The 27,011-nt window shown below is 41.0% G+C and overlaps 1 protein-coding gene across 1 annotated transcript; it reads right to left on the bottom strand.

Annotated features, from left to right (window-relative positions):
• Positions 1 to 11,956: 11,956 nt before the first annotated feature.
• Positions 11,957 to 23,100, bottom strand: LOC143935789 (keratin, type I cytoskeletal 19-like). The gene is made up of 8 exons (XM_077459898.1): positions 22,396 to 23,100; positions 18,753 to 18,835; positions 18,515 to 18,671; positions 17,995 to 18,156; positions 16,291 to 16,416; positions 15,912 to 16,132; positions 14,628 to 14,662; positions 11,957 to 13,386 (listed from the first exon to the last, which is right to left on the bottom strand). The coding sequence occupies exons 1-8, from the start codon at positions 23,086 to 23,088 to the stop codon at positions 13,289 to 13,291; spliced, it is 1,575 nt and encodes a 524-aa protein (XP_077316024.1). The 5' UTR covers positions 23,089 to 23,100; the 3' UTR covers positions 11,957 to 13,288.
• Positions 23,101 to 27,011: the final 3,911 nt, after the last annotated feature.

Below are 27,011 nucleotides of genomic sequence, written 5' to 3' on the forward strand. Positions count from 1 at the left end.
GCGGAAGCGCGCTGCCGGTGGCGCGCTCCCGATGGCAGGGCGGCAAATTTAAAGGGACGTACATGTACGCCCATTTGCCTGCCCGTGCCATTCTGTCGACGTACATCAGCGTGCACTGGTCGGCAAGTGGTTAAACAGATCTTTAATCGACATCTGCCTACTTTATTCTCAGACGATATTTGTTCTGAGATATTAAAGGGGGGTGTCAACATTGTCTCACGTAGAGATCCCTCTCTGGGGTGTCCGCTGTCACCTAGCTTTTTTCACACCTAATCTCCCAGACTGGTTACTTGGTTACACTGTAAGGGTAATTATAGATGTGGTGCAGCGGGATGCAACTGCTGCAGTCACATTCAGGGTGGTAACACCTTCAGCTCCTTTGTTAATCACAAAATATAAAACATTGGGTTTTTTTCAACTGCAATACTAGCAACCACTTCCCACGCCACCGCATATGTACGGCCAGGTGGGCGCTTTCTCCTTCTGAGTGTAAGTTTAGCAACATCCCTCAGAAGGAGGGGAATCAGGCGCGCTGCCAAGCGCATTGGCGCAATCTCGATATGCTTGTGTCACCCTGACATGGCGCATCTCAGATTGGCAGGAGGGCTCTTGGCAGGAGGGCTCCTGATCAAATGACAACTGTGTCCAATCACAGCCAACATGTGATATAAACATAGAGCCAGTTGCTAGGTGATCGGCTCTCTTCACGCATTAGTTGTCGTGAGGAGAGGAGAGCGAATCACTGCAGCCAGCTGGTGATCAGTGTGTATGATCTGTTTTTTACAGCTTTTTACACACTGATCATTAGCATAGTAACATACAGTGTAAAACACACATGTCCCCACATGTCCCCACATAGTAAAAACACCTGTCCCCCATATATGTCTCAGTAAAATCACATGTCCCAATGATTATCTGCAGACACATGTCCGTGATCACCTGCACACATCTGTACATGATCATTTGCATACATCTATCCATGATCATACAAACCAGTTATTATACACTTAACGGTATTTCTTTTACTTCGATTTTTGATTTTATTGGATTTCTTTTAAAATAGAATAAAGAAAATATTGTTTTTTTTCCAAATTTCCGCTCTTTTTTCACTTATATCGTGAAAAAATTTAAGTCGTGAATAAATACCAACAAAAGAAAGCTCTATTTGTGTGAACAAAATGATATAAATTTAATTTTGGTACAGCATAGCATGACCGCGCAATTTTCACTGAAAATGCGAGAGCCCTGAAAGCTGAAAATTGGCCTGGGAAGGAAGTGGGCAAAAGTGCCCAGTATTGATGTGGTTAATCACATGTGTGCTTTGCAACATGCAATATGTGGGAAGGACTAGACGGTTGAGAGATCGGTTCCAGGAACACATTTACAGTGTAGACAAGGATTTGTCCACTAATGTGGCCAAATATTTTAACAGGTGTCACCATGGGGACAAAACAGCTATGCAGGTTCTGGTTATAGAAAAGGTCAAAGTATTTAGACGAAGGAGTGATGCGTTCCAGTCCCTTTGTCGTAGGGAAGTTTTCTGGATTTCTCACCTCCAGACTCGCATCCCACTCAGGCTCAACTTTGAGTGGGATGTTAGTCATTTTTATGAGTGATTTATTTATACTTCTCTCCATATATCGAGACCGATAGCCTGTTTTGTTTATTTATTTATCTGATTTGTTATATATTTTTCAATATATGTCCCCATAATTCATTATTTGCCTTGCCAGCTTTTTATTGTGCCAAGTACCTTTTATCTTTATGACCCCCATGTGATATATACATTGACCCTCTAATGCCGCATACACACGACCGGTTTTCCCGTCGGAATAAACTCTGAAGGTTTTTCCGACGGAGTTCTGACAGAGTTCCACTGAAACTGTCGTAGGAACACACGATCACACCAAAGTCCAACCGTTAAGAACGCGTGGACATACAGCACGTATGACGGGACTAGAAAAGGGAAGTTTAAGACCCAGTGCGCCACCCACTGGGTTCCTTCTGCTGATCTTGTGTTAGTAAAAGTTTGGTTAGAGATGATTTGCGCTTTTCAGACTCCAGCTTATTCAGATCGTTGTATTGCTGTTCAGTTTGTGCTTGTGGTTTTGTATCTGGTTTTCAGTGTATGTAGTCAGTTCGTATCTGTTTTTCGGTGTGTTCTGGTCCTCTCGTTACTGATTTTCAGCTTGCTCTTCACAGGCCTTGCTGTTCTTCAGTGCGTTCTGTTAATTTCGTTCTGAAAAGCCGCCCGATTTTAATGTTTGTATTTAATGTTTGCTAACGTATTGTATTTATTTCATCATTCCCTAATTACCATGATTGGAATATGCTGTGAGTGTCCCCTTTATCCTCATGCATGCTGGAAGCTTTTTTAATGCTCCTTTTTTGGCCTACATGTATATTTGCCTTCACTAATCTCCCAGCATGCTATTCTGGGCCCATATACACCTATAGCCTAGTCCCTTTAACAATGTATATTGTCAGCTCCATTGTACTGCTTTACCCTAAACACCCCCACTTTTTCTGTCGGGATTTCCGATGGAAAAAGTCCGATAGAGCCCACACATGATCGGATTTTCCGACAACATAATCCGATTGGACCTTTTCCATCGGAAAGTCCGACCGTGTGTACAGGACATAAAATGTGTGTCCTTAAATTTAAGCAGAGTGCTGGAGGCTTTTTTTTTGGCTCCCAAAGTCACCTCAAGCCCTCCCCCCCATACAATTTTATCAATGGGCCATCAGAGGGGATGAGGAATCTGATAAGTGAGCCTTATATTATTGTCTTTTTATATACACCTTATACCGTATATACTCGAGTATAGGCCGACCCGAGTATAAGCCGAGGCCCCCAATTTACCCCCAAAAAACTGGGAAACCTATTGACTCGTGTATAAGCCGAGGGTGAGATATGCCTGTCCATCCCTGTGTGTGTCCGTCCATCCCTCTGTGTCCGTCCATCCCTGTGTGTCCGTCCATCCCTGTGTGTGTGTCCATCCATCCATCCCTGTGTGTGTGTCCATCCATCCATCCCTGTGTGTGTGTCCATCCATCCATCCCTGTGTGTGTGTGCGTCCATCCATCCATCCATCCCTGTGTGTGTGTGTGTGTGTGTGTGTGTGTGTGTGTGTGTGTGTCCATCCATCCATCCATCCCTGTGTGTGTGTGTCCATCCATCCATCCATCCCTGTGTGTGTGTGTGTGTCCATCCATCCATCCATCCCTGTGTGTGTGTGTGTGTCCATCCATCCATCCGTGTGTGTGTGTGTGTGTGTGTGTGTGTGTGTGTGTGTGTGTGTGTCCGTGCAGCCTTGTGTGTCCAGCCTACCTGTGCCCCGAGCCTCCGTCCGGTCCCGTCCCGAGCCTCCGTGTCGTCCCGTCCCGAGCCTCCGTGTCGTCCCGTCCCGAGCCTCCGTGTCGTCCCGTCCCGAGCCTCCGTGTCGTCCCGTCCCGAGCCTCCGTGTCGTCCCATGCCAGGATCGCCGCTCTTCGTCGGCGCCCTGGCGGCCATTCCCCTGTTCAAAAGCCGCGCCTCCGCCTCCGCCTGTGATAGGCGGAACACTCAATTTCCCAGCAGTCAGTGTTCCGCCTATCACGGACATCGGCTCATCCGAGGATGAGCCGATGTCCGTGATAGGCGGAACACTGACTGCTGGGAAATTGAGTGTTCCGCCTATCACAGGCGGAGGCGGAGGCAGAGGCGCGGCTTTTGAAAGGTAGAATGGCCGCTGTCTGTCTGCTCGACACGCTGTTCGGGCAGTCAGACAGCGGTGACTCGAGTATAAGCCGAGGGGGGCACTTTCAGCCTCAAAAAAGAGGCTGAAAATCTCGGCTTATACTCGAGTATATACGGTAAGTAAAGTATAAGTAAAATAAAAGGTATACTGATGTTGTGCAAGAATGTTTTTGTGTACTCTGCTTGCAATGTTATGTGCAAAAGTTCTTATTTTTTTCTTATTTGAATCTACAGTTTCCTTCAACGCCACAGGAATTATATGGACTCCTCAAGCTACCAAATTTCTTTTCCACAGACTTGTTGATGTGTGCCATGGGGGCCAAAAGGCTTAGCAAATTACAAAAGTTTGTCCAGCGTTGACTTCCTCTTTATTTTGTTACCCAGAATAAATGGATATTTTCTTTTCACAAAATACTTCCCTATGTGTTTTTCTTCAAAAAGAAATGTTTGTTTGTAAGTAGGCAGGTACATTTAAAAAAAGACAATGTCAAATTAACAAGGGACACCAACCTTCTTGAGGTTAATAAAAAATATAAGAAAATAATGTTATTATGGTAGCTTGACACTCCAAAAAATATATACATGGAGATCACTAGAAAATAATTTTTAAGTAATCGTAAAATAAATCTTGATGAAATAAGAAAATTATAAAAGATGAGTATAAAAAATAATTGTAAACATTATTATGGAGATCGGGCTTTTAAAAAAATAGAATATTAGTCATGAGATGAGGATAAATAATGAAGACATCCGTTTGTGAGAACTCTGCGTGCATATGAGCAGCAAAACAACTTCATTATTCTAGCATTCTAAAGAAGAAAAGAATGCACTGCATTAAAAGATCACAGAATTAGCAACGTGAGGAATGTGCTAGCTCCAATACGAGTACTAGTTTTACCACACCGAGCGCTTCTGTCTCATACTTGCTTCAGAGCATGTGTCGTTTTTGGTCCGTCGGAACAGCATACAGGTGAACGGTTTTCCCGATAGGAATTGGTTCTGTCGGAAAGATTGAAAACATGTTCTATTTCTATTTCCATCAGAATTTTCGTAAAAAAAAGTCTGTTGAGGCATACACATGATCGGAATATACGATGAAAAGATTCCATCTGACTTTTTCTGTCGGATATCATGTGTACACGGCTTTACACACAACACGGCATGGTTATTGTGCTATCGTGTGATCGCTATGCGAACGCTATTGGCTTATGTTTGGACTTTGTCGGATGATTGTTGGGCTGTTCGGGGTCTGCTTTACCTTGGTTTGCCAACTTTATAGTGGACTCCTTGCTTCGGTTGGGTTCTACTTTCGAGATGGCACTAATACACTTATATATATAGTCTATACACTATACATATCTGTACAAGATGTTACCGCAATCTTCTTATAACATACGATCAGTGTGTGAGGAGGAGAACCCGTTAACATCTCATTACCGCTCTATGTTTACATTTAGTGATCAGCTGTGAAAGGATCACAGCCAATCACGTGGTAAACAGCCACTGACCAATGGCTGTTTACCAGCATTGGTGACAAGCAGTTTTTCCAAGAACAGGTTGCCACCAATGTGCATGCGCAGCGAGCTCCCGATCGGGCGCATGCGCCGTGCAAAATGGGGCGGTACCATCTGTGATTGGCTGTGACTTCATCATGGCTGATCACATGGTAGACAGCCATGCTCAATGGCTGTTCACCCTCCTCGGTGGCGAGCGGTGTCTCCGTGACATGCTGTCACCAAAGGTACAGGGCTATGCGCACACGATCGTGCGCATGTCCTGTTTAAATGGACGGATATCATATGATGCCCACCCAGAACAAGAGCCATGCAGCCTGGCCATCATATCAAGCCCGGCGGGTGGCAAGCGCTTAAACCTAAAAAAGTCCTCAGTGATCTTCCATCTGCACATGTAATTCTAAGCCCTTCTACACACGGTTGGACATTCCGATGGAATGTCCGATCGGACCGTGTTGTCGGATAATCCAACTGTGTGTAGGCTCCATCAGACTGTTTCCATCAGAATATCCGACCAACAAAGTTTTAGAGCTGGGCTATAAAATTTTCCGACAACATGATCCAATCTGACTTTGTCCAATCGTTTGTAGAGAATTCCGATCGGACAAAGTGCCACGCATGCTCAGATCAAATTCCTAGACCAAAGCTATTGGCTACTAGCCTGAACGTAGTCCTGCCGTAACTAAATAATGTCATCATGTTACGAACGATCGGATGCTAAGTCCTTGCACACGGTCGGATTTTGTCCGACGGATTTTGTCCAAAACTGGTGTTGCATACACACGGTCGGACAAAGTTGTCGGAAAATCTGATCGTTCAGAACATGATGACGTTATTTCGTTAGGACGGGACTATGTTAAGGCTAGTAGCCAATAGCTTTGGTCTAGGAATTTGATCTGAGCATGCGTGGCACTTTGTCCGATCGGAATTCTCTACAAATGATTGGACAAAGTCCGATCAGATCATGTTGTTGGAAAATTTTATAGCCCAGCTCTAAAACTTTGTCGGTCGGATATTCCAACGGAAACAGTCCAATGGAGCCCACACATGGTCGGATTATCCGTCAACATGGTCCGATCGGATATTTTCCGTTGGAATGTCCAACCCTGTATACAAGGGCTAAGACATTACCAATCAACAATCAGAAATCAAAAGAATATTGATTAGCCATTGGCCTATTCTAGCTGAGTATACTGTAATGTATGCAGTTCATCAATGAAAGACCAGCCATTACTTTCAAAAGGGCTGCCTCAGTGAAGATTTGTCAGAAACCATGAAATCAGGCCGAGACAGAAGTACACTTAAATCACACTTGTTTAATAATAAAAGTAAAAAGAACAAATGTAGTCAAAACATAGGCAAAGTTCAGTAACCAGAACAGATAGTCAGCCAAGCCAGAAGTCAGGGATCAATGTAGAGGGACAGCAGGCAGGATTTGGAGCCAGAAGGGATGTCAGAAAAGCAAGTCTTGAACTGGATCACAGGAGATAGTTTCTGTGATGTTAAACAAGGCGAAGGCAGAGATTCTCTGGACTGGACAGCTTAAGTAGACAGGACTGATGAGAAGGATGTCATCAACAGCAGAGTAACTGTGGAGAGATAGGCGCTGGCAATTTGCCGACAACTGAGCGGCCAGCACAGAGAAGGAACGGCTGAGCCCAGCCCTGACAAGAATAAACTTGTGAGTAGAGAATTCCGGCATGGAAAGGGCGATCCATGTCGACAAGATGGCACGTTTGCCTGTGGCGGGTGCTTTTATCCTACTTACATATTAAGGAAAAGTCATTTAACTCTTGGTGAAACCTTTTAATATATTTAGAAAATTGTCGCACGCAAGGAGTAGTATACATGATCACATGTTAGTTTTATGTTGGTAAAACCAAACAAGAACTATGGCAACGTTTATATAGACATATTCATTGCATGCAAACATGCAACCCGGATTTACCACTAGGGAGGCATATTACGAGGGTCCAGGGGGGAAAATTTGAAAGAAACAAAGTTAGAGCTTTGGAAAGAATCCATATAACCCATAGAAAGGGGGATTGGAATAAAATACTCTTACAAACAGAAGAGAGATGAATAAACAAATTAAGGGCCACTTCCCCCCTGGGATTAAATTACATTATTACCTTCAAGCCCTTTCTGAAGGGAAGTAAGATGTTTTACTTCAATAGATTTGCTTTCCCTCCCCCTTTCACTTTTTTTGGGGGGTTGTTGCTTTTGTCATTTTTTATATTTTCTGTCCCAACTTTATGAAATTACAATTGTGCATTTTTTGAATAATACTAAATACATTTTGCAAGATTTGATATTTGACATTTATGTGACTACAGGTCATTGGCTCATGTGTTGCGGCTGCTCGGTGGTAGCCCAGCGCGGACATGGAGGAGTCTGAGTCTATACAGGTTGGACAAGCTTTACTCCTTCTTGCCTTTCTGCCAGCATGAATTGTCGTGGGTGATTTTGGGCACATGTCTGCGCTGTTGGTGTCCCCATCACGTCTCCGCCAATTTCTGGGTGCACTGCACATGCACGGAGTCCGCGCATGCCCCATCTATTTAGGTTGCGCTGCCTGGAGCGCTTGAAATAAGCAGCAGCCACTCACGCCTTCTGGGAATGGTGGGGAGGCTATTGGACACCAGAGGAGATCAATATGAATGGCATCAGCTAGGAGCAATTATGTAGACTTGCATCAGCACACATTTATATAGAGCTCCCTCCCTTCGCACATCCAGCCAGTAGAATCCATATCACCAACCCATGATGGATGTGAGTATGAGTATACAAAACCCTTTTCTCTCAACAAATTAAAATTAAAATTCAGATTTTTTTTATTAGTTTTCCTCTCCTTGTTTGACCATAGGGCTTTATAGGAGATTGCTTTCCTCTTGTTGCAGTTGTATACTATCAAGCTTCAGACACATATCATGTGGCATCTCATTCTTCAATTAGGTATGTCCCATCTGTGCATTGTTATATCTGATACACTCAATTGGATGTTTAAAAATGTTATAGACCAAAAGAGTGCCCCTATGTTCTGATTTAATTTAGTGAATGCGAGCAAGCTGCCTCTGTTGCCTTCTCCTTGATATCCATTTATCTTCTGTGGGGCTTTAGGTCTGGGTTGGGTTGAAACCCGTATGGTCTGCAACACTGAGCCATTTCCTTTCGGTCTAGACATTTGGCCATGTCCATATCTTTGCAAATGTACTATATTTGTTATGAATGTCATATGAAATAATAAAATCATGCAAAATTTGGTAAAAACGTAATATAAATGTCATTGTACATTTTCTCTTGCTTGTTTGATGTGTGTAGGCGTGTTTCCACTTCCTTAATCCCCGATGAAGGTTTGTATGAGTTGAAACTCGTTGGATTGACTTGGTGGATATGCAATTTATTTGAAATAATATTTCTGCAGTATATGTGCATTGTGGGAATGTTTCAATATCAGGACAGGAACTGTCTAGACCAGCCAATTTTTAACCGCATGCCGACCAGCCGCATGCGGACCAGCCGCCGCAGTTGTTCTGCGGCAGCATGGCTCAGCTACGCGAATGTCCGTTATGTTACGTCAGTAACAGTGTAAGAGTGCCCAACTGTCTTGATTACCGGCGGGCTCCCGCGATCGCTCGGGGCACACGGAGAACCGACAGATGTGTGTGTAAAGATTCCGGTTCTCTGAGCAGGGAACTGTCAGATCGTCTGTCCATACAGTGTATGGACAGCGATCTGTTAGGCCGCGTACACACGGGCGGATTGTCTGCCCAACTAAGTTCGTCAGACAATCCGACAGACAGTCCGTCCAAATTTTGAATGAACGGACTTGACCACACACGATGAACAGACAGTCCGCTGAAAACTTGCGCGATGACGTGTACAACACGTACGACGGGACTAGAAAAACGACGTCCAATACACTGCAATGCAACCTTCGGCCGTGTAAATCCTTTCTGAGCATGCGCCATACTTAGTCCGTCCAACTTGCCTACACACGAGCGGACTGTCCGCTGAAACCAAGTTTGGACGGACAAAACTAAGTTTGGACAGACAAAATTACAGAAATTCTGAAAGACAAAGTCCGTCAGACTGTCCGCTGAAAAAGTCTGCTGAAGCCCACACACGAGCGGATTGTCCGCTGAAACACGGTTCAGCGGACTAAGTTGGGCAGGCAATCCGCCCGTGTGTACGCGGCCTTAGTTTCCCTGCACAGTCCCCATCCCCCTTCAGGTAGAACACAAAATAAGATACACATTACCCCCTCCCCTGCACCCTAGTGTTAACCCCTTCACTGCCAGTGAAATTTTTTACAGTAATTAACGCAATTTTAATCGCACTGATCGCTGTATTAATGCCAATGGTCCCAAAAATGTGTCAAATTTGTCCGACGTGTCCACTATAATGTCGCAGTCATGATAAAAATCGCTGATCGCCGCCATTACTAGTAAAAAAATAAAATAATAAAAATGCCATAAATCTATCCCCTACTTTGTAAACGCTATGATTTTTGCGCAAACCAGTCAATAAATACTTATTGCGATATACGAATCGGCCTAAACTGAGAAAAAAAACTTTTTTTTAGATATTTTTGGGGGATATTTATTACAGCAAAAAGTTAAAAATAATGTGTTTTTTTTTCAAAATTGGCACTCCTTTTTTGTTTATAGCACAAAAAATAAAAACAGCAGAGGTGATCAAATACCACCAAAATAAAGCTCTATTTGTGGGGAAAAAAGGACGTCAATTTTGTTTGGGAGCCACGTCGCACAACCGCGCACTTGTCAGTTAAACCTATGCAGTGCCGAATCGCAAAAAGTGGTGTGGTCTTTGGCCAGCCATATGGTCCGGGGCTTAAGTGGTTAAACTTGTTGTTCAATACGTTTTTCTATTTTTTTATATACTAATTTGAAATTGTGTGATTTCTATTGCTGCAACAAAGTCCCATAGGAGATATCTTTCGAATAATATTCTTTCTATTCTATTCTGTTGTTTTTTTTCTATACTATTATGTTATTTTCTATTCTATTCTAATCTATTATTTTCTATTCTATTCAAATTCAAATTGATTCTATTTACATTTTGGAAAATGGGTATATTATTTCTATTCTATTCTTTTTTTTTTATTCTATTATTTTCTATTCAAATTTCAGAAGATGGTTATATTATTTCTGTTTTATTATTTTCTTCTTTTTTTATTAGTTTCTATTCTATTCTATTTTATTCTATTCCATTCTATACTGTTGTCTTATTTTCTATTCTATTTTGTTCTGTTTTATATTCTATTCTTTTATTTTCTGTGATATATTTTTTCTATTCTATTTTTTTCTATTCTATTTTTTTCTATTCTATTCCTTTATTTTCAATTTTATTTTATTCTCTTTGGAAATTGGAAAACTATTTGAATTTGAAAACTATTCAAATTCAAAAACTATTTTAACTTGATATGAAAACATTTTGAAACAATTCAAATTTAGAAAATTTGAATAGATTTGAATACAAATAAACAAATTGAATTCCGAAAACAAATTATACGGATTAAACAAATTTAACTGAACCAATTTATATAAATAACAAATTAAAATAAAACTAAACTAAATGAATTGTTTCATTCTGCACTTGTCTATTTTCCACACTTCAAAGTGATCTTTAAGAATACACACTGGTTCAGGTATATTGCTTATGCAGGTCCATAGCTAGATTAAGCTGTTCTGTGCACACATGAATGATAATGCTCTTTTATAACTTCTGTCATGCAATTATATAATAGAAACTACTGGCGGTATGGGCTACTAGAGGTGGCATATGGTCTGCCTTATATGCTTATATCCTCAACTATAAAGAGTCTTGAACTCCTCTCAGAATCTTTCCCCTACAGCCTTGCAGTTTCTTGATCAATTAAGTCAAGAATGACCAGGTGGATCAGATGCATGGAGTCTAGATGCAGCCCCTCACATTCTTTTTTCCCTAGGCATCGGTACATGCAAGGTCGATTCTAGGGTCACAGACACCTGGGTGCAGAAACATTTCTGGCGCCCCCACATGGGCGTGGTTGTCTTATCAGTGCCCATCAAATGCAGTCTTATCAGTGCCCATCAAATTTAGCCTCATCAGTGCCCATCAAATGCAGAATAACAGTGCCTGGATCACACAGAACAGCAATTTCCCGCTGTGCCATGGAGCTTGGATTTGAATTGCCTGGAACGGCCACTCTAACAAGGTCCTGCCTCCTAGACTAGCTCCTATGATACACGTCACACTGATTCAATTTACCAGGATTGGATCAATGTGCGGTCTATCACAGGATCCAGTCTAGGAGGCGGGACTATGTTACAGTGGATTCCAAACACCGAACATCAAGCTCTGTGACACCAAGCTCTGTGACACAGCAGGAGATCGCCACTCTGCATGACACACACAAGGAGAGGAAAGGAGGACATGACATCCCCCAATGTGTAGCACCTAGTGCGGACCGGCCCCCTGTTGGTACGCCACTGCCACTTGAGCTTCGGCTCCCCCCTCTACCTCAGCTCGCAGCACCTGGGCGCAGTGCACCCTGTACATCTGCTCAGGATCGACCCTGGGTTTATGAGTGCCTTGAGGGCACTTATGTGAAAGTCTATTTAGAATTTTTATTTTATTTCTTATTATGGAAAAAAAACACATGCATCATTAATACCACAACACACAGCTGATTGCATGAACAAAATAAGATTAGTTTTATTGAAAATATTGTAAGTGACAAGGACAAGAGAACGATGATCAAAATTCAACCAAATTACTGAAGTACACCAGAATATATATATTCACAATAATCCTAACACATTCTAAATATCCAGAATCAAGGGCTTAGCATGTCCACCACAATAAAATATGCATTTTGCATGCTAATATTCCATTATTATGTATAATGGTAGACAATACAAATAGGTTTATAATATCTGATTACAAAACCGATACTACAACTCTATAATAAAACCTGCACAGGATAAAGTCACAACAGAAAACTAGTTTGAGTTCCACTTGAATTAAGCATGTGTTTTATATCTGCATTCACGTACTATAGGCACATTTTAAGGTGCGTTTTTTTTTTGGTCTTTTTAAAGAAAACTACATTGCGAAAGAGAATTCAGAAAAAAATCATATTCTATCCGATACTGATCAGACTGGTTCATATTCTAACTAATTTTGCATATGATCATTGTAATTCAAAATTACTGATTATGGTGCAACTCACCATAATGCCATGCAACTTTATGTACCATAAGTGCCTGTTTATGCTTGAACATGTTACAGTAACACATGCAGCACAACTCACTCTTAGGGCATTGTGGTGCACTCCATTACCACTGGTTATTTGTTCTGAATGGGCCCCAGGTAAATATGCTTGCTCTCTATTGTTTTCTTCAACGCACTACCATGAAATCCACATCGTGCCGTGTGGTATGCTGCATCAAGCCATAGCATAGATGCATTCTGTACATGTGTTGGAGTGATATTCAATGCTGTTGCAAAATAAATGGCATTGCAACACATTGCACTACGTGTTAGCACAACGTCTGGATATTAAAATGCATTTTTGTAACGAAGTGAATGGACACAAAAATTTTTGAAAGTGCTAAAAAAAAGTGAATGGAAAGTCAAAACGTATGCTCTTGCGTAATGTAATCCCTAAAAAATGCTGGATAGACTAAAATACCTTCATTCATTTTGGATCTTTAAAAGTGTTCAAAGGCCAGAAATTCATAATTTTTGTAACACAACAACATCTTGAAATTAACTTACAACTTAGGTAAACTTCAATAGTTTACCACCAACCACTAAAGATGAACAGATATCTAACTAATCCTAAACCTTGCATAATTTCAGTTGTGTCTACTGGGTATTTTGGTGGATAAAGTTCATGTCTCATGCCAAGTTTTGCCTAGTTAAAGCAGATCCTGAAGACCACATAGGAAGAAGACAGAGGAAGACACCAAAAGACTTTCTAGAGATACTATTATCCACAGAGTTGTCCATAAGATATAGAAAAACATTAGCATACATTATGGTGATTAAGATGTTGATGACTTTGATGGTGTTTATGCTGAGTGTGGCTAGTCACATGTTGAACTTTCATTGTGTGGTGAGATCCTGAAATTAGAAGATACAATATTTAAGATTATTAATGATCTAGGGCACATTATAAAGAGATGAAAATTGTCAATGTTTTATATATCAATCCACCATATTCCAATTATCATTGTTATTGTTACATAAATAGTCAGGTTGAGAAACCAGCTTATGTATTTGTTGATATTTTGATTTTAGCAGGAGTACCCTGAGACCTGAAATGTATTTATTTATTAAAAAAAGGTTGAGAAACTTTACATTAAACTATGTTTTTGAAAATGTAGTTAGCCTTTTATGTCTTGTAGTTTTATGAATGTACCCAAATTTTTTGGAAACAGTCTAAATCTAGAATCAATTCCTATGCAAGACTATTCTACTTTTTTACAGCTGAAAACTGCTGTGGTTCATTTAAATGTGATTTGTCACATATACAATGACATTTCAAAATTCACAGCAGACAATGTGACTGCTATGGAACTGATTAGCAAAATGGCCTAGAGATATCTGGTTACATAGTGATTTATGCAATGTGATTTTCAGATAGCATTTTTGTAAATGTATTGGATAAAATAAATGTTTAGAGAGTATGACTGTTGATTAAAGTGATTGGTATTGGGTATCAGAAAATGAATGCCATTAAGATGGAGATCATACAGATGGGGTGGTCTTTTAATAAACAGGAACTTTATTGAAAAGTTTTTGTAATACCATACAAAACAAGGATCGACAGTTATACAGTTAATACAATCGACAGTTATAAATGCAGGCCAAATGGCCAAAATAACGATACAGTTGCGGGAGACAAAAGTCATTGTAATAGTTTTTGTATAATCTGACAAAGGTCAGTATAGACCAATAGTGTAATGCCTTGTACACATGGTCGGACATTCCGACCACAAAATCCGTCAGATTTTTTCAGACGGATTTTGTCTCAAAACTGGTCCGATACACACGGTCGGACAAAGTTGTCGGAAAATCCGATCGTTTGGAAGTCCGATAGAGCCCACACACGATCGGATTTTCCGACAATATAATCCGATCTAACTTTTTCCGTCGGAATTTCCGACCGTGTGTACAGGGCATAAGATATTTGGAGATTAAAGAGATGGTGTGATCTGTTTAATTATTTTCTATGGGACCCTATAGGGTGCTGTCTAAATGCCACTAATGACCAAGTCATTGTTTAAATTTTTCTCATATTGTACATTCTACAGTTCTACAAGTTCATGTTCTGCCATTTAAGTCAATATATGTTTACATACCATGACTGCCTCCTAGAAAACTTTGATTTGAAGTGCTGAAATTTAAAACACACAGTAACAATTAATGAAGAAATATATGACAATTCTGTATGTCTTGATATGACAATTCTGTATCTCTTGGTTTAACTAATATATTGATAAACAAAATAGGAACATTTGATGGACTGTTTAGTCTTAAGCTATTATATTGTTCTGTTGTGATTGCTGATTCAATATTATAGCAAATAAATTCAGATAGCAACATTATTTCTTTCCTTTTTTTTAAGTTTTAATGTGAAAAGGTGTTGCTTTAACTTAACCTGCATATTGCAATTAACTATTTTTAATAGAAAATCAAAGTTTAAGTACATCTGAGGACAAACCTTAAGGCAATAAGTGGTACATATTATATCAGTTGGAAGGACCTCGTAGAGAAAGGTAAGGGCATCATAGTTGCATAGCCTTCTACATATATTGTTTACTGGTGAATAACAATGGGTCCAGCTAAATAACCCAAGGAACTTTTCAGCTCTAATTGAAAGTTGAGTATATCACAAGTCAATATAATGTTATCTCAAGAGTCTAAACACAACTGTAAGCCCTTGTACACGCGGTCGGACATTCCGACGGAAAATGTCCGATTGGACTGTGTTGTCGGATAATCCGACCGTATGTGGGCTCCATCTGTCTTTTTCCGTCGGAATGTCCAACCAACAAAGTTTGAGAGCTGGATATTAAAGTTTCTGACAACATGATCCGATCGGACTTTGTTTGATCATTTGGAGAGAATTTCGATCGGACAAAGTGCCACACATGCTCAGATCAAATTATGAGACCAAAGCTTTTGGCTACTAGCCTGAACGTAGTCCCGTCGTAACGAAATAATGCCATTTGTCCGATCATGTGTATGCAACACGAGTTTCAGACCAAATCCGTCGGAAAAAAAACGACAGATTTTGTTGTCGGAATGTCCGACCGTGTGTACAAGGGCTAACACTTTATACTGCCAAACATCCCAAAATGGTATGGATATTCAAACAATTAATGAAATGAAATGAAAAACAAGATATAATATTCCCTAGAATTATAGAATCAAGCAGAACACAGTGAAAGTCAGAAAGGAAAAAACAAGAAAGAGAAAGAGATACACAGCCCTCATACAGCATAGCTAGGACATAGCAGTTGTCTAATTATAAAAGAAGTGTTTAAAGAAGATGCCATACTTCCCAGATAGCATTATGTCCACAAGGCCTACATATTTTAAAGAATATTAGTTCAGTTACTTGCCCTGTGTGAAATACTTACTGGATATCATGACCCTCTAATAGGCGCTTATAGGTGGCGATCTCCATCTCCAGGTGAGTCTTTTGGTCCATCAGGATCTTGTATTCCTGATTCTGACGTTCAAGATCAGATCGGATTTGGGTCAGCTGGGACTCTACATTGTTGATCAAACATTGTAATTGGGCAAGTTGAGCCCCAAATGTGGCTTCTGTCTCTGCCAAAGTGTTTTCCAGAGCAGATTTCTGGGAAAGGATAAAGAAAGATTGTATACAAAAATAACAAAATATGACAGTACATAGAGTTAGTATTTTCAGAATGAACTGAAGATGCACACAGACTTAAACTATGAGCAACCGACACTTGATATAAACTTTATTGACTGATTGGTAATAAAACTTACCAAGCTGAGCTGGCTTTGCAGTTCAATTTCCAAAGTTTGGATGGTACGTCTCAAGTCAATGACTTCAGTTTGTACAGACTGGAGTTGTTCAGAACCAGAAGCAACTTCACGATTCAGTTCTTCAGTCTATATGAATAGAACATTTGTTAGAGTCATAGTTAGAGTCATGTACTCTTTAATATATGAAGGCTGATTTCCATATACCGTATATACTCGAGTATAAGCCGAGATTTTCAGCCTCTTTTTTGAGGCTGAAAGTGCCCCCCTCGGCTTATACTCGAGTCATCGCTGTCTGCCCGCTCGATCAGCGTGTCGAGCAGACAGACAGCGGCCATTCTATGATTCAAAAGCCGCGCCTCCGGCTCCGCCTTCGCCTGTGATAGGCGGAACACTGAATTTCCCAGCAGCCTGTGTTCCGCCTATCACGGGCGTCGTCTCATCCTCGTACTACGGACGAGGATGATACGACGTCCGTGATAGGCGGAACACAGCCTGCTGGGAAATTCAGTGTTCCGCCTATCACAGGCGAAGGAGGAGGCGCGGCTTTTGAATTTTACAATGGCCGCCGACGAAGAGGGCACGGGACGGAGGCAAGGCAAGGCACGGCACGGGACAGGACGGGACGGGACGGGACGAAGGCAAGGCACGACACGGGACGGAGGCTCGGGACAAAGGCTCGGGACACAGGTAGGCTGGACACACACACACACACACACACACACACACACACACACACACACACACACACGGATGGAGACACACACACACGGATGGATGGATGGATGGAGACACACACACACACACACACACACACACAGGGATGGATGGATACACACACACACAGGGATGGATGGATGGATGGATGGATGGAGACACACACACACAGGGATGGATGGATGGATGGATGGAGACACACACACACAGGGATGGATGGATGGATGGATGGAGACACACACACACAGGGATGGATGGATGGATGGACACACACACACACAGGGATGGATGGACGGACACACAGGGATGGACGGACACACAGGGATGGACGGACACACAGGGATGGACGGACACACACACAGGGATGGACAGGCATGTCTCACCCTCGGCTTATACACGAGTCAATAAGTTTGCCAGTTTTTTTGGGGGTAAATTGGGGGCCTCGGCTTATATTCGGGTCGGCCTATACTCGAGTATATACGGTAGTTTTACATATCATTCAAAGAAGGTTTATTTCTGATCTTCTGTGAAGAAACATAGTACTCAGTTCAATATAGCAAGGCTTAAGTTGATTTCTAATTTTCTATTAGTTTTATTATCTTTTAAGTTATGCCACTGCATTTTTCCTTTGTGTCCTTAGACAGCAGCCTTAAAGCCCAGTTGTGCTGTACACCAATAAACACTGAAATTCCTGATCAGGAAGCATGAACATGGTCACTTGGCCAGAGTAGTTGTGATTGTGCAAGGGATGTGGTAGACCACACAAGATCTCTGTATTAGAGCAGTAGTCCTGATCGTCAGTGTAATGGAAAGACTGGGGTGGTACAGTACATCTGAGCATTAAAGCCAATCATGTACTTATCAATATTAATTGTTTTTTTTAATATAATCATGAAATAATAGTGCTTAATCATCAAAATGTAATAGATAGCTATCACACTATTTTTCTAACAGGTTTAACAAACTTTTTCAGTCAACAAATAGACGTACCCGTTGACGGAAAATGGTCTCCACCTCTCTCAGATTTCGCTCCATCAGATTCTCATACTGCTCTCTGATCTCAGACAATGCTCTATTCATATCAGCAGATGGTGCAGCATCCACTTCCACATTGACCCTGGCACCCAACTGAGCTTGCAAAGAGTTGACTTCCTGTAAGTAAAAATGTTAGAAACAAGTAGTATGATGGGTGCATTTCTGGAGATCTTCATAATGTGTGTTTTAGGATCTGTTTTGACTTGGTATTTAGGATTATGTCAATGTGCAAATGCAGCGGGCTTTTAGGTGCATTTGAGAATAGTTTGAGACTTTTCTGAGAACATTTAAGGTAATTGACAACTAAAAAAGATAAAAAGATTAAAAAAAGGTTTAAAAGGTGTATTTTACACATAAGGCCCAGGTTGGCTGCGTACGACTAAAGCAAAAGTGATTTTAACATTATTTTTCTTCATATTAATTTAGCTTGAAAAATGCCTGATTTAGCTTGAAAAATGGGTAGCAAGCATTCTACCTCCCCATGGTTCCTCTTCATTAGCTGCAGTTCCTCCTGAAGATTTTCTACTTGTGCCTGTAGCTGACATATTTCCCTGTTCAACTCTTCCAGTAGTATACGAAGTCCATTCACATCAGCCTCAACACTGCTTGCCAGTTGGCGTTCCATTTCATACCTGGTGACAAAAGGAAAACAAAAGCAATTAATGCTGATAATGATAATAAGACTGAAGGACATTAAATATAGAAAGGCTTACTTGTTTCTGAAGTCATCTGCTGCCAGACGAGCATTGTCTATCTGTAATACAATCCTGGCATTTTCCACAGATGTTGAGGAAATCTAAAAATATTGGAGTTAAGTATTTATTACAAAAGGTAAATTCATACAATGTAATAAACTGAACTTCGCTCTGTATCGGTTAAGCTGGTTTATCTAGTATGTAAGTTAAGCTGCATATCTAGTATGGCTTGCACTGTAACATGACTTAAGGGTTCATTTACACTAGCCATATGCTAAAACATTCCCATTTAGCATGCAAATGGTATCTGTTGGGTGACAAGTGTGATTAGCAGAGCCTTGCATTTTGCAATGCAAGGCACTGTTTACCTTGTTTTTTTTTTTTCTTTATTGAAAGTGTATACTCCATTTAGGTCTTTGCATAGTGGTGTGGTGCCCTGCCCTGCAGTGTCTTCCAGTGCTATCCAGTGTGCTGCAGAAAAATGCAGCATATCTGCTTTTTTCCGTAAGACACGTAACACTAGTGTTGTGGTGTGAATGAGGCACAATTATTTTCTATGTAACTTGATGTTGATCCAGTGTGGAAAAACACAGGTCACCACATTATGTGTGAAGAAGCCCTCTACCCCAACAGTGAGGTCTCCCTGCCATAATTTCTGTTCACAAAACTTGGATTTCAGGGGTTCCTGCTAACCTTTGTGTGTTCCAGCAGGGATAGTAGGGAACCATCATAATGGCCACTGGAGGTATTATCATATGGTTTACCTCTCCAGTACTTACCAAACACTAAAACACCAGCACTGTCTATATGCAAAGAGCAAAAATAGAGGGACCTATGGACTATATAGGCACCAATACAGTGCAAATGTTTTATATTAAATAATTTATTATTATCATCCAAAAAACAGTACAAAAACAAAAAAGATTAAAAGTCAGAGATAGATAGTGTATTCATTCACCGAGACCTTGATCAGCACAAAATATATCATACTACAACTCATATACTTATTTGATATAGTAAATTAGCCAACAAAGAGCCATTAAGAGTTAGAGTGTAGATATACATTCACAGCGATGATATGCAGATGTAGGGTCCCGTGTTCATGCCCGACATGTTTCGCGTCCCAACGAACGCTTCTTCTGGGGCGCAATAGAATTCTTAAAAGAAGAAAACTCCATCAACAAACAAGTTCTAATAAAGTCATGCATAGTACATCTGTTATTTAAACATAAAATACTAATGCATAGCAAACAAAAAACATACAATAAAGTGCGTGTCAAAGGACAATATGAGCATGCAGCAACATAGACAATCCTATAGGGGCACTGCGGGGCATACACAATATAATGATTAAAAGCAGGATTAAATTAAATTGACTTGATTGAAATAACCTAAGCAGAATTACCCTCTGAAACCCGGCCTCTGAGATCCCGCCCCGCCGGTGTTTCTCATTCTCCCTCATCCCCTGCATCTGATATTCTTGTGCAGGAATAGGCGGTTCGGATTGTGATACACGTCGGAGCATCCGGCCGGCCCACCCAACGTCATTAGGGCCGCTCACCTATTGGACGAAGGGGGGTGGGGCATCCACATTTATGGAGACGCTGTACAAGCTTCTCCTTGAGATGTTATTCATTTACACCTTCCCTCTGGACGGCGGTATATGCGCACTCTGTCTCCTGGCTGTAATGTAGGTAATTCTTCTGTGCAGACTAGTCATCTTGGTCTTTACTATTCTCACTCACCATCAATCCTGTTTCCCTGATTTCCATTGTTAATTATTAATTTACAATTATACTTTCCAGACTCTCAGCCCTATCTGGTCCCCTTTTTTACTGGTTGCACCCATGGGCAGACTCTCCACACTTATACTTTGGACTGAGATGTGTTATCCATATATATAATTGAGTACATTGGATCATTTTAAAATTAAATCTACTCAATGGATCACTAGATGCCAGTGAGCCTCTTTTTCTCTAATGTTATTACCACACCACTATATGGCATAGAGATATATATATCATGCAACATACTAATACCTGTAATTTTTTCTATATACTGGTTTATTCCAGAATTATTTACTATGCTTTTTTTTTAGTTATCGATTCTCAAACCACGTATTCCTTATGTGATCTAGACGCTACACAACCTGTTTTTTTATTGTCTTGATCTTCAAACCACGTAAATCCTTGTGCGATCCAGAGGCCACATCACCCGCTTTTTAGCGCCGAGTTTCAGAGGATAATTCTGCTTAGGTTATTTCAATCAAGTCAATTTAATTTAATCCTGCTTTTAATCATTATATTGTGTATGCCCCCGCAGTGCCCCTATAGGATTGTCTATGTTGCTGCACGCTCATATCGTCCTTTGACACGCACTTTATTGTATGTTTTTTGTTTGCTATGCATTAGTATTTTATGTTTAAATAACAGATGTACTATGCATGACTTTATTAGAACTTGTTTGTTGATGGAGTTTTCTTCTTTTAAGAATTATATTGCGCCCCAGAAGAAGCGTTCGTTGGGACGCGAAACATGTCGGGCATGAACACGGGACCCTACATCAGCATATCATCGCTGTGAATGTATAGCTACACTCTAACTCTTAATGGCTCTTTGTTGGCCAATTTACTATATCAAATAAGTATATGAGTTGTAGTATGATATATTTTGTGCTGATCAAGGTCTCGGTGAACATCTATCTCTGACTTTTAATCTTTTTTGTTTTTGTGTTTTTGTACTGTTTTTTGGATAATAATAAATTATTTAATATAAAACATTTGCGCTGTATTGGTGCCTATAAAGTCCATAAGTCCCTCTATTTTTGTTCTTTGCATATATTCATTGCGGACGATGGCACTTTTTTACCTAGTAAATATGTTTGGGATAGCCACTTGTACCACATAGTGATTGAGATATCCCTCATTTTTCATTTCTCATTACCAGCACTGTCTAGACTAACCTTCTAATTAATGCTGCACTGTGCAAAGTCCAATAATCTTGTTGAGGGAAACTAATTTTGAATATTTTATAGCGTCTTTTCAGTCTAAAATGGCTGCTATATTAAAGCATATCTGAACCTAAAAACAAAATATTATATATTACGGTTTACCAACCCTTAGACATGTGGTTAGTTCTCTTTTTTTCAATCTAACAGCATGTTGATCTTGCAAATTCAATCAATACCTTTGATAAAGCTGGAGAGTGCAAAATTAGCCTCCTTCTGCACAGAAACCAGTTAGCTTCCAACCTCAGCTTGTTCAATTAAGCTTTGACAATAAAACCTGGAAGCTGATTGTTTTCTATGCAGAAGTGAATCTGTTTTTTCACTCTCCAGCATTAGTAAATAAACCCCATGCTGTCCTAAAATCATGTTTTTTTCAGTGCATGTCTACATCAAAGTGCCAGATAGCATGAACAAAATGCACTGAGACCTATTTTTGGTGCTGTATAACATGTGTCATCTGGTATCACTTTAGATGCCTAATATGTCAAATCTATTTTTATAATTTAAATATGTAGGTGTCAGCGTGAGTTTAAAAAATATAAATACTTAATTACTACAATATTTGTGTAGATTTAGTGTTCATTAAAAAAAAATATATGTATCAAAATAATTTCTTAATTATTATACCACTTATGCAGACCAATTCCTTATTTACCTGGCCTTGAAGCTCTTGAATGATTCTGAAAAAGCAGCTGTAGTCAGGTAAAGAGCTGGGCTGATTCCTCTCATACCACTCCCGGATATTCCTCTCAAGCTGGGCATTCTGTTGCTCTAGGGAGTGGACTTTGTCTAGGTAGGAAGCCAATCGATCGTTCAAATGCTGCATGGTTTCCTTCTCATTGACATTGAACAAACCATGATGGCTAATAATGCTTTTATGGCTGCTGCTGTGAGCACCTCCATGAACGTGCTTGGATATGGAGATTCCTTTGCCTCCTGATCCTCCATGTACACTGGGGGCTCTATAGTGATCGTTATGATGGACTTTATGGGAACTTCCATGGTGGATGGCATGGGATGCTCTATGATGAGAACTAAGAGAACCTGTAGAATGGAATCTGTTGGAGCCTTTATGATGAGAAGTATGGGAACCGCCATGATGTAAATTATGAGATCCTCCATGATGAGAAGCATGAGATCCCCCATGGTGGTGAGAAGAGTGGGATCCTCCATGATGAGAAGCATGAGATCCCCCATGGTGGTGAGAAGAGTGGGATCCTCCATGATGGCTAATTGAAGATCCTCCATGATGAACACCATATGTGTGGCTTGGGATATTAGACAGATGACCACCAACATGGCAGCTTCCATGGTGTGATCCAGCAGAGGAGTGACCACCGTAACTCATGATGATGGATGTGAGTGGATATTCTGCACAATATGTTCTCCATTCAGTCTGCTCCTTTATAAATGGAAAACTGGGAGTGCCATGAAACATTAATTGCTAATGTTAATGTTTATAAGTATGTGACTGCTCATTTATCCACTGCTTTATATGCTTGAAATGAGGATTTAACATTAAACATTTGCAATCTGCTTGGAAAACATTAGACAATTGTAAAACAACTTCAAAATAATGAATTTATTGCTGTCCAGCTCATTAGAAATGTTTGCTCACTCCACCCTAAAGAAATAACAATAAAGGAAAAACTGAATGACTTGGCTAAATGCACCTCAAATAAAACACTCAAAAATGCAATATTGTAATCATAAATTAATGAAATGTTTAATCACAATATGCAGATGGTCTAAATCAGGACACAAAGTATCAGATTTATTTTTAATTTGATCAAGCAGGCCTGAAAAATCCAAATTAAGAAGGCGGTAGCAAGTAAATTTGCAGAAGCAAATACTCAGACATGGTAGGAGTTTGAAAAGGCCATTTTCAAAAACTTGTGACTCAGGGGAAGTTATGGAAAATTGTTCAGCAATTAAGTAGAAGAAAGTGGACCCACTTTCAGGCTGTGTTGAGCAAGAATGAGGAGTTTCTGACCATTGGTAAACAACTGAGCAGTGAAAGAAGCATGGTTAGGATTTTTCTAAATGTGTTTAGCATTCTTGTGCTGCCTGTGCTTGTGTGCTGAATATCAAAGTTAATAAGCAGAATAGATCAGCATTTACAGTTTTCAATTAATGGCAGAAAAGCAAAATTTGACCATTTAATGGCCCTGTCCCAATGGTCATAATAATCTAACTTTAAAGGAGAAGAGGACTAAGGCTCTTTTGGCCCTACTCCTGTGAGTCACTGGCGTTTGTTTCATTCTGCACTCCTGTGATCCATTTTCAGCCAACACAGACTAAAGTCTGTTGTCGGCTGACGACACTCAGCCAGTCCAGGCTCTGGATCAATCCCATCTTTAATGTTGATATCCACCTTGATGCCTGACTGGAAGCTGGCTCAGCCTCTTAGCAAGCTGCTGGGGGGCTGAGCTATCCACTCCCGCCCCCTCTACAGCATGGTAGTACAGTGAACACTGGAGGGGCAGATAAGAGAGCCTGTAACTGACAGTCATTGGCTCTCTGCTCCCTAAAGACCAGGAACTGAGCGATCAGCAATCCTTGTTCTTGGTGTGTAGGTGGTGGGGTGTTTTCCACAAAATTTCAGGGCTTATTCTACAAAACACATTGGAAAAATTAGCTGTGCAAGAGCACCTTGAATTACAGCTATTGGTCCTTTGAAATAATAGCTACAGGCTTAGGTTGTCTGAAGATACTGATACCACTTGACAGATGTACCATATAGAGGACTTTTTTAGTACAAACATGGGGGAATGCAGTTTCGGCACCTCCAGCACTAAATGTATGTAATGGCAAGGGGTGCTGGTGTATGCTGGAGGGTTTATTGATGCTGGCTGCTGGGAGATCTATTGTCATGAGGGGGAGCTATTGTTGTCAGGGGGTTCATAATGCTGGGAAGGTCTATTGAGGTCTATTGTTGTAGGTGATGGATCTTTTGTTGCTGGGGGGTACTCTTGAGGGGTGGATCTATTGTTTCTCAGGGGTCTATTGTTGTTGGCTGCAGGGATCTATTGAGATTACTATTTTTCTAGTTATTATTAACCACTTAAGGACCAGCCTCATTTTGATATTTTGGTTTTTAGATTTTGAGATGTTTAAAACAAGCATGCTTTTTTTGGAAAAAATTCACTTTTTTAGTAAAAAAAATAAGACAGCAGTAAAATTAGCCCAATTTTTTATACTGTGTAAGATAATGTTATGCCGAGTAAATTGATACCCAACATTTCATGCTTCAAAATTGCGCCTGCTCGTGGAATGTCAACAAACGTTTACCCTTAAAAATCTCCATAGGCGACATTTTAAAAATTCTACAGGTTGCATGTTCTGCGTTACAGAGAGGAAGTCTAGGGCTAGAATTATTGCTCTCACTCTACTGATACCTCACATGTGTGGTTTGAACACCGTTTTCATATACGGGCGCTACTCACGTATGCGTTCCCTTCTGTGGGCGAGTTCGGTGAGACGGGGCGCATTTAAAATCTTTTTATGATTATTATTTATTTTACCTTTACAATGTTTAAAAAAAAAATGCCACTTTTATTCCTATTACAAGGGATGTAAACATCCCTTGTAATAGAAAAAAAACATGGCAGGGCCTCTTTAATATGAGATCTGAGGTCAAAAATTCCTCAGATCTAATATTTAGACTAAAATGCAATAAAAAAAATTGTATTTAAAAAAAATAATTAAAAAAAATTGGCCCTTTAAGAGCTATGGGTGGAAATGACGTTTTGACACGGACTGTGACAGGCACTCAGGTACTCTGGTAGTCATATGGACTGTGACAGGTAATCAGGTACTCATATGGAATATGAAAGGTACTCGAGTACTCAGATAGACTGTGACAGGTACTCAGGTACTCAGAGGGACCGTGACATGTACATAGGTACTCGGGTAATCAGATACAGGTACTCAGAAAGACTGTGACAGGTACTCAGGTACTTGGGTACTGTTATGGTTTTCGAATGGTGAGTCTGACTTAGTGGAAGGGGACCTCTCTTACGGCTCTGGTTCTGGTCTCACTGGAATGGGAACAGGGAGACCGGAGCGCAGCGGGGTAGGAGAGTCCAGCCAGGTGCAGCAGCAGGTGCTGGGTAGATGAGGATCCTCTGGAGCAGGAACTCTCTGTAGCAGGGAAGCAGCTAGGAGAAGACTGCAGACAGTGGAATCAGGATGGATGGATCTTCTGGATGCGAAGGTAGCAGACACAGAAGTAAGCAGGAGTCAGCAGAGGTATCAGGTACAAGCAGAGGTTCAGGTATCAGGTACAAGCAGAGGTTCGGCAACAGGAAAACAGTCCAAGAAGGGTCAAACAAGCCGGGGTCGGAGCAGGAGAGGTCAACAAGGTCAGACGGAGCCGGGTCAGGTATCAGATAGGTAGCAGGCAGATAAGCAGGTTACTTCAGGCACAAGCTGCAGACGAACAGCACAAAACATCTGCAGCTGTTCCCTTAAAAAGGGCCACTGGCGCCAATAGCGCTAACGCACACACGTGCGTGCGTGTGCCGCGCGCACATCCGAACGACGTGCACCCGCTCGCGTCTGGAGACGCGCGTGCCCGCGACGACTCGCGGCACGAATGCGCGTGCGCGAACGGAGACCCGATCGTGCAGAACGGACGAATTCCTGACATTGCCCCCCCACAAGGGGCAACCTCCGGGTGCCCCTAACGACTCTCTTTTCAGGGTGTGCAGCAAAAAGGGCCTGAATTAATCTATCTGCATGTAGGTTAGCAGCAGGTTCCCATGAATTATTCTCCGGGCCATAGCCCTTCCATTTAATTAAAAACTGACCTTGTCCACGACGTCTTCTGAAATCTAGAATGGCCTCCACTTCATATTCCTCATTGCCATCAATCAACACAGGGTCAGGTGGACTTGTTCCTCTACTGGGAAAAGGATCAGGTACGGCAGGCTTAAGCAGAGCTACATGGAAGACTGGGTGTATTTTCATGGAAACAGGTAAGGACAGTTCATATGACACTTCATTAATCCTCCTCTTAACTGGGAAAGGACCCAGAAATTTGGGTGCCAACTTCTTAGAGGGGCAAGCTAATTTCAAGTTAGAAGTGGAAAGCCATACCTAATCCCCGACTTGAAGAATCAATTCTCCCCTTCTTCCCCGATCGAAGTTTCTCTTGCTATCAGCCTGAGCCTTGGTTATGGTCTCTTGTAGAATTTGGTTATTCCGCTGAAGGAAAGATACTGTGTCCTGTACCGCTGGAACGTGGGATTCTGAAAGAATATCAGGAAG

This window comes from Lithobates pipiens, unplaced genomic scaffold (assembly GCF_037356315.1).
Source record: "Lithobates pipiens isolate NorthernLeopardFrog02 unplaced genomic scaffold, aLitPip1_a1.2 Scaffold_28, whole genome shotgun sequence".
In the NCBI taxonomy this organism is placed as follows: Eukaryota; Metazoa; Chordata; class Amphibia; order Anura; family Ranidae; genus Lithobates; species Lithobates pipiens.

Excerpts from the sequence above, each read along its gene's own strand:
- LOC143935789 (XM_077459898.1), bottom strand. The coding sequence starts at position 23,088 with ATGAGTTACGGTGGTCACTCCTCTGCTGGATCACACCATGGAAGCTGC. Across the intron at positions 18,157-18,514 it reads TGAAGAGGAACCATGGGGAG|GAAGTCAACTCTTTGCAAGC; the intron begins GTAGAATGCTTG and ends TTTTACTTACAG. Across the intron at positions 13,387-14,627 it reads TTTTCTAGGAGGCAGTCATG|GATCTCACCACACAATGAAA; the intron begins GTATGTAAACAT and ends TTCTAATTTCAG.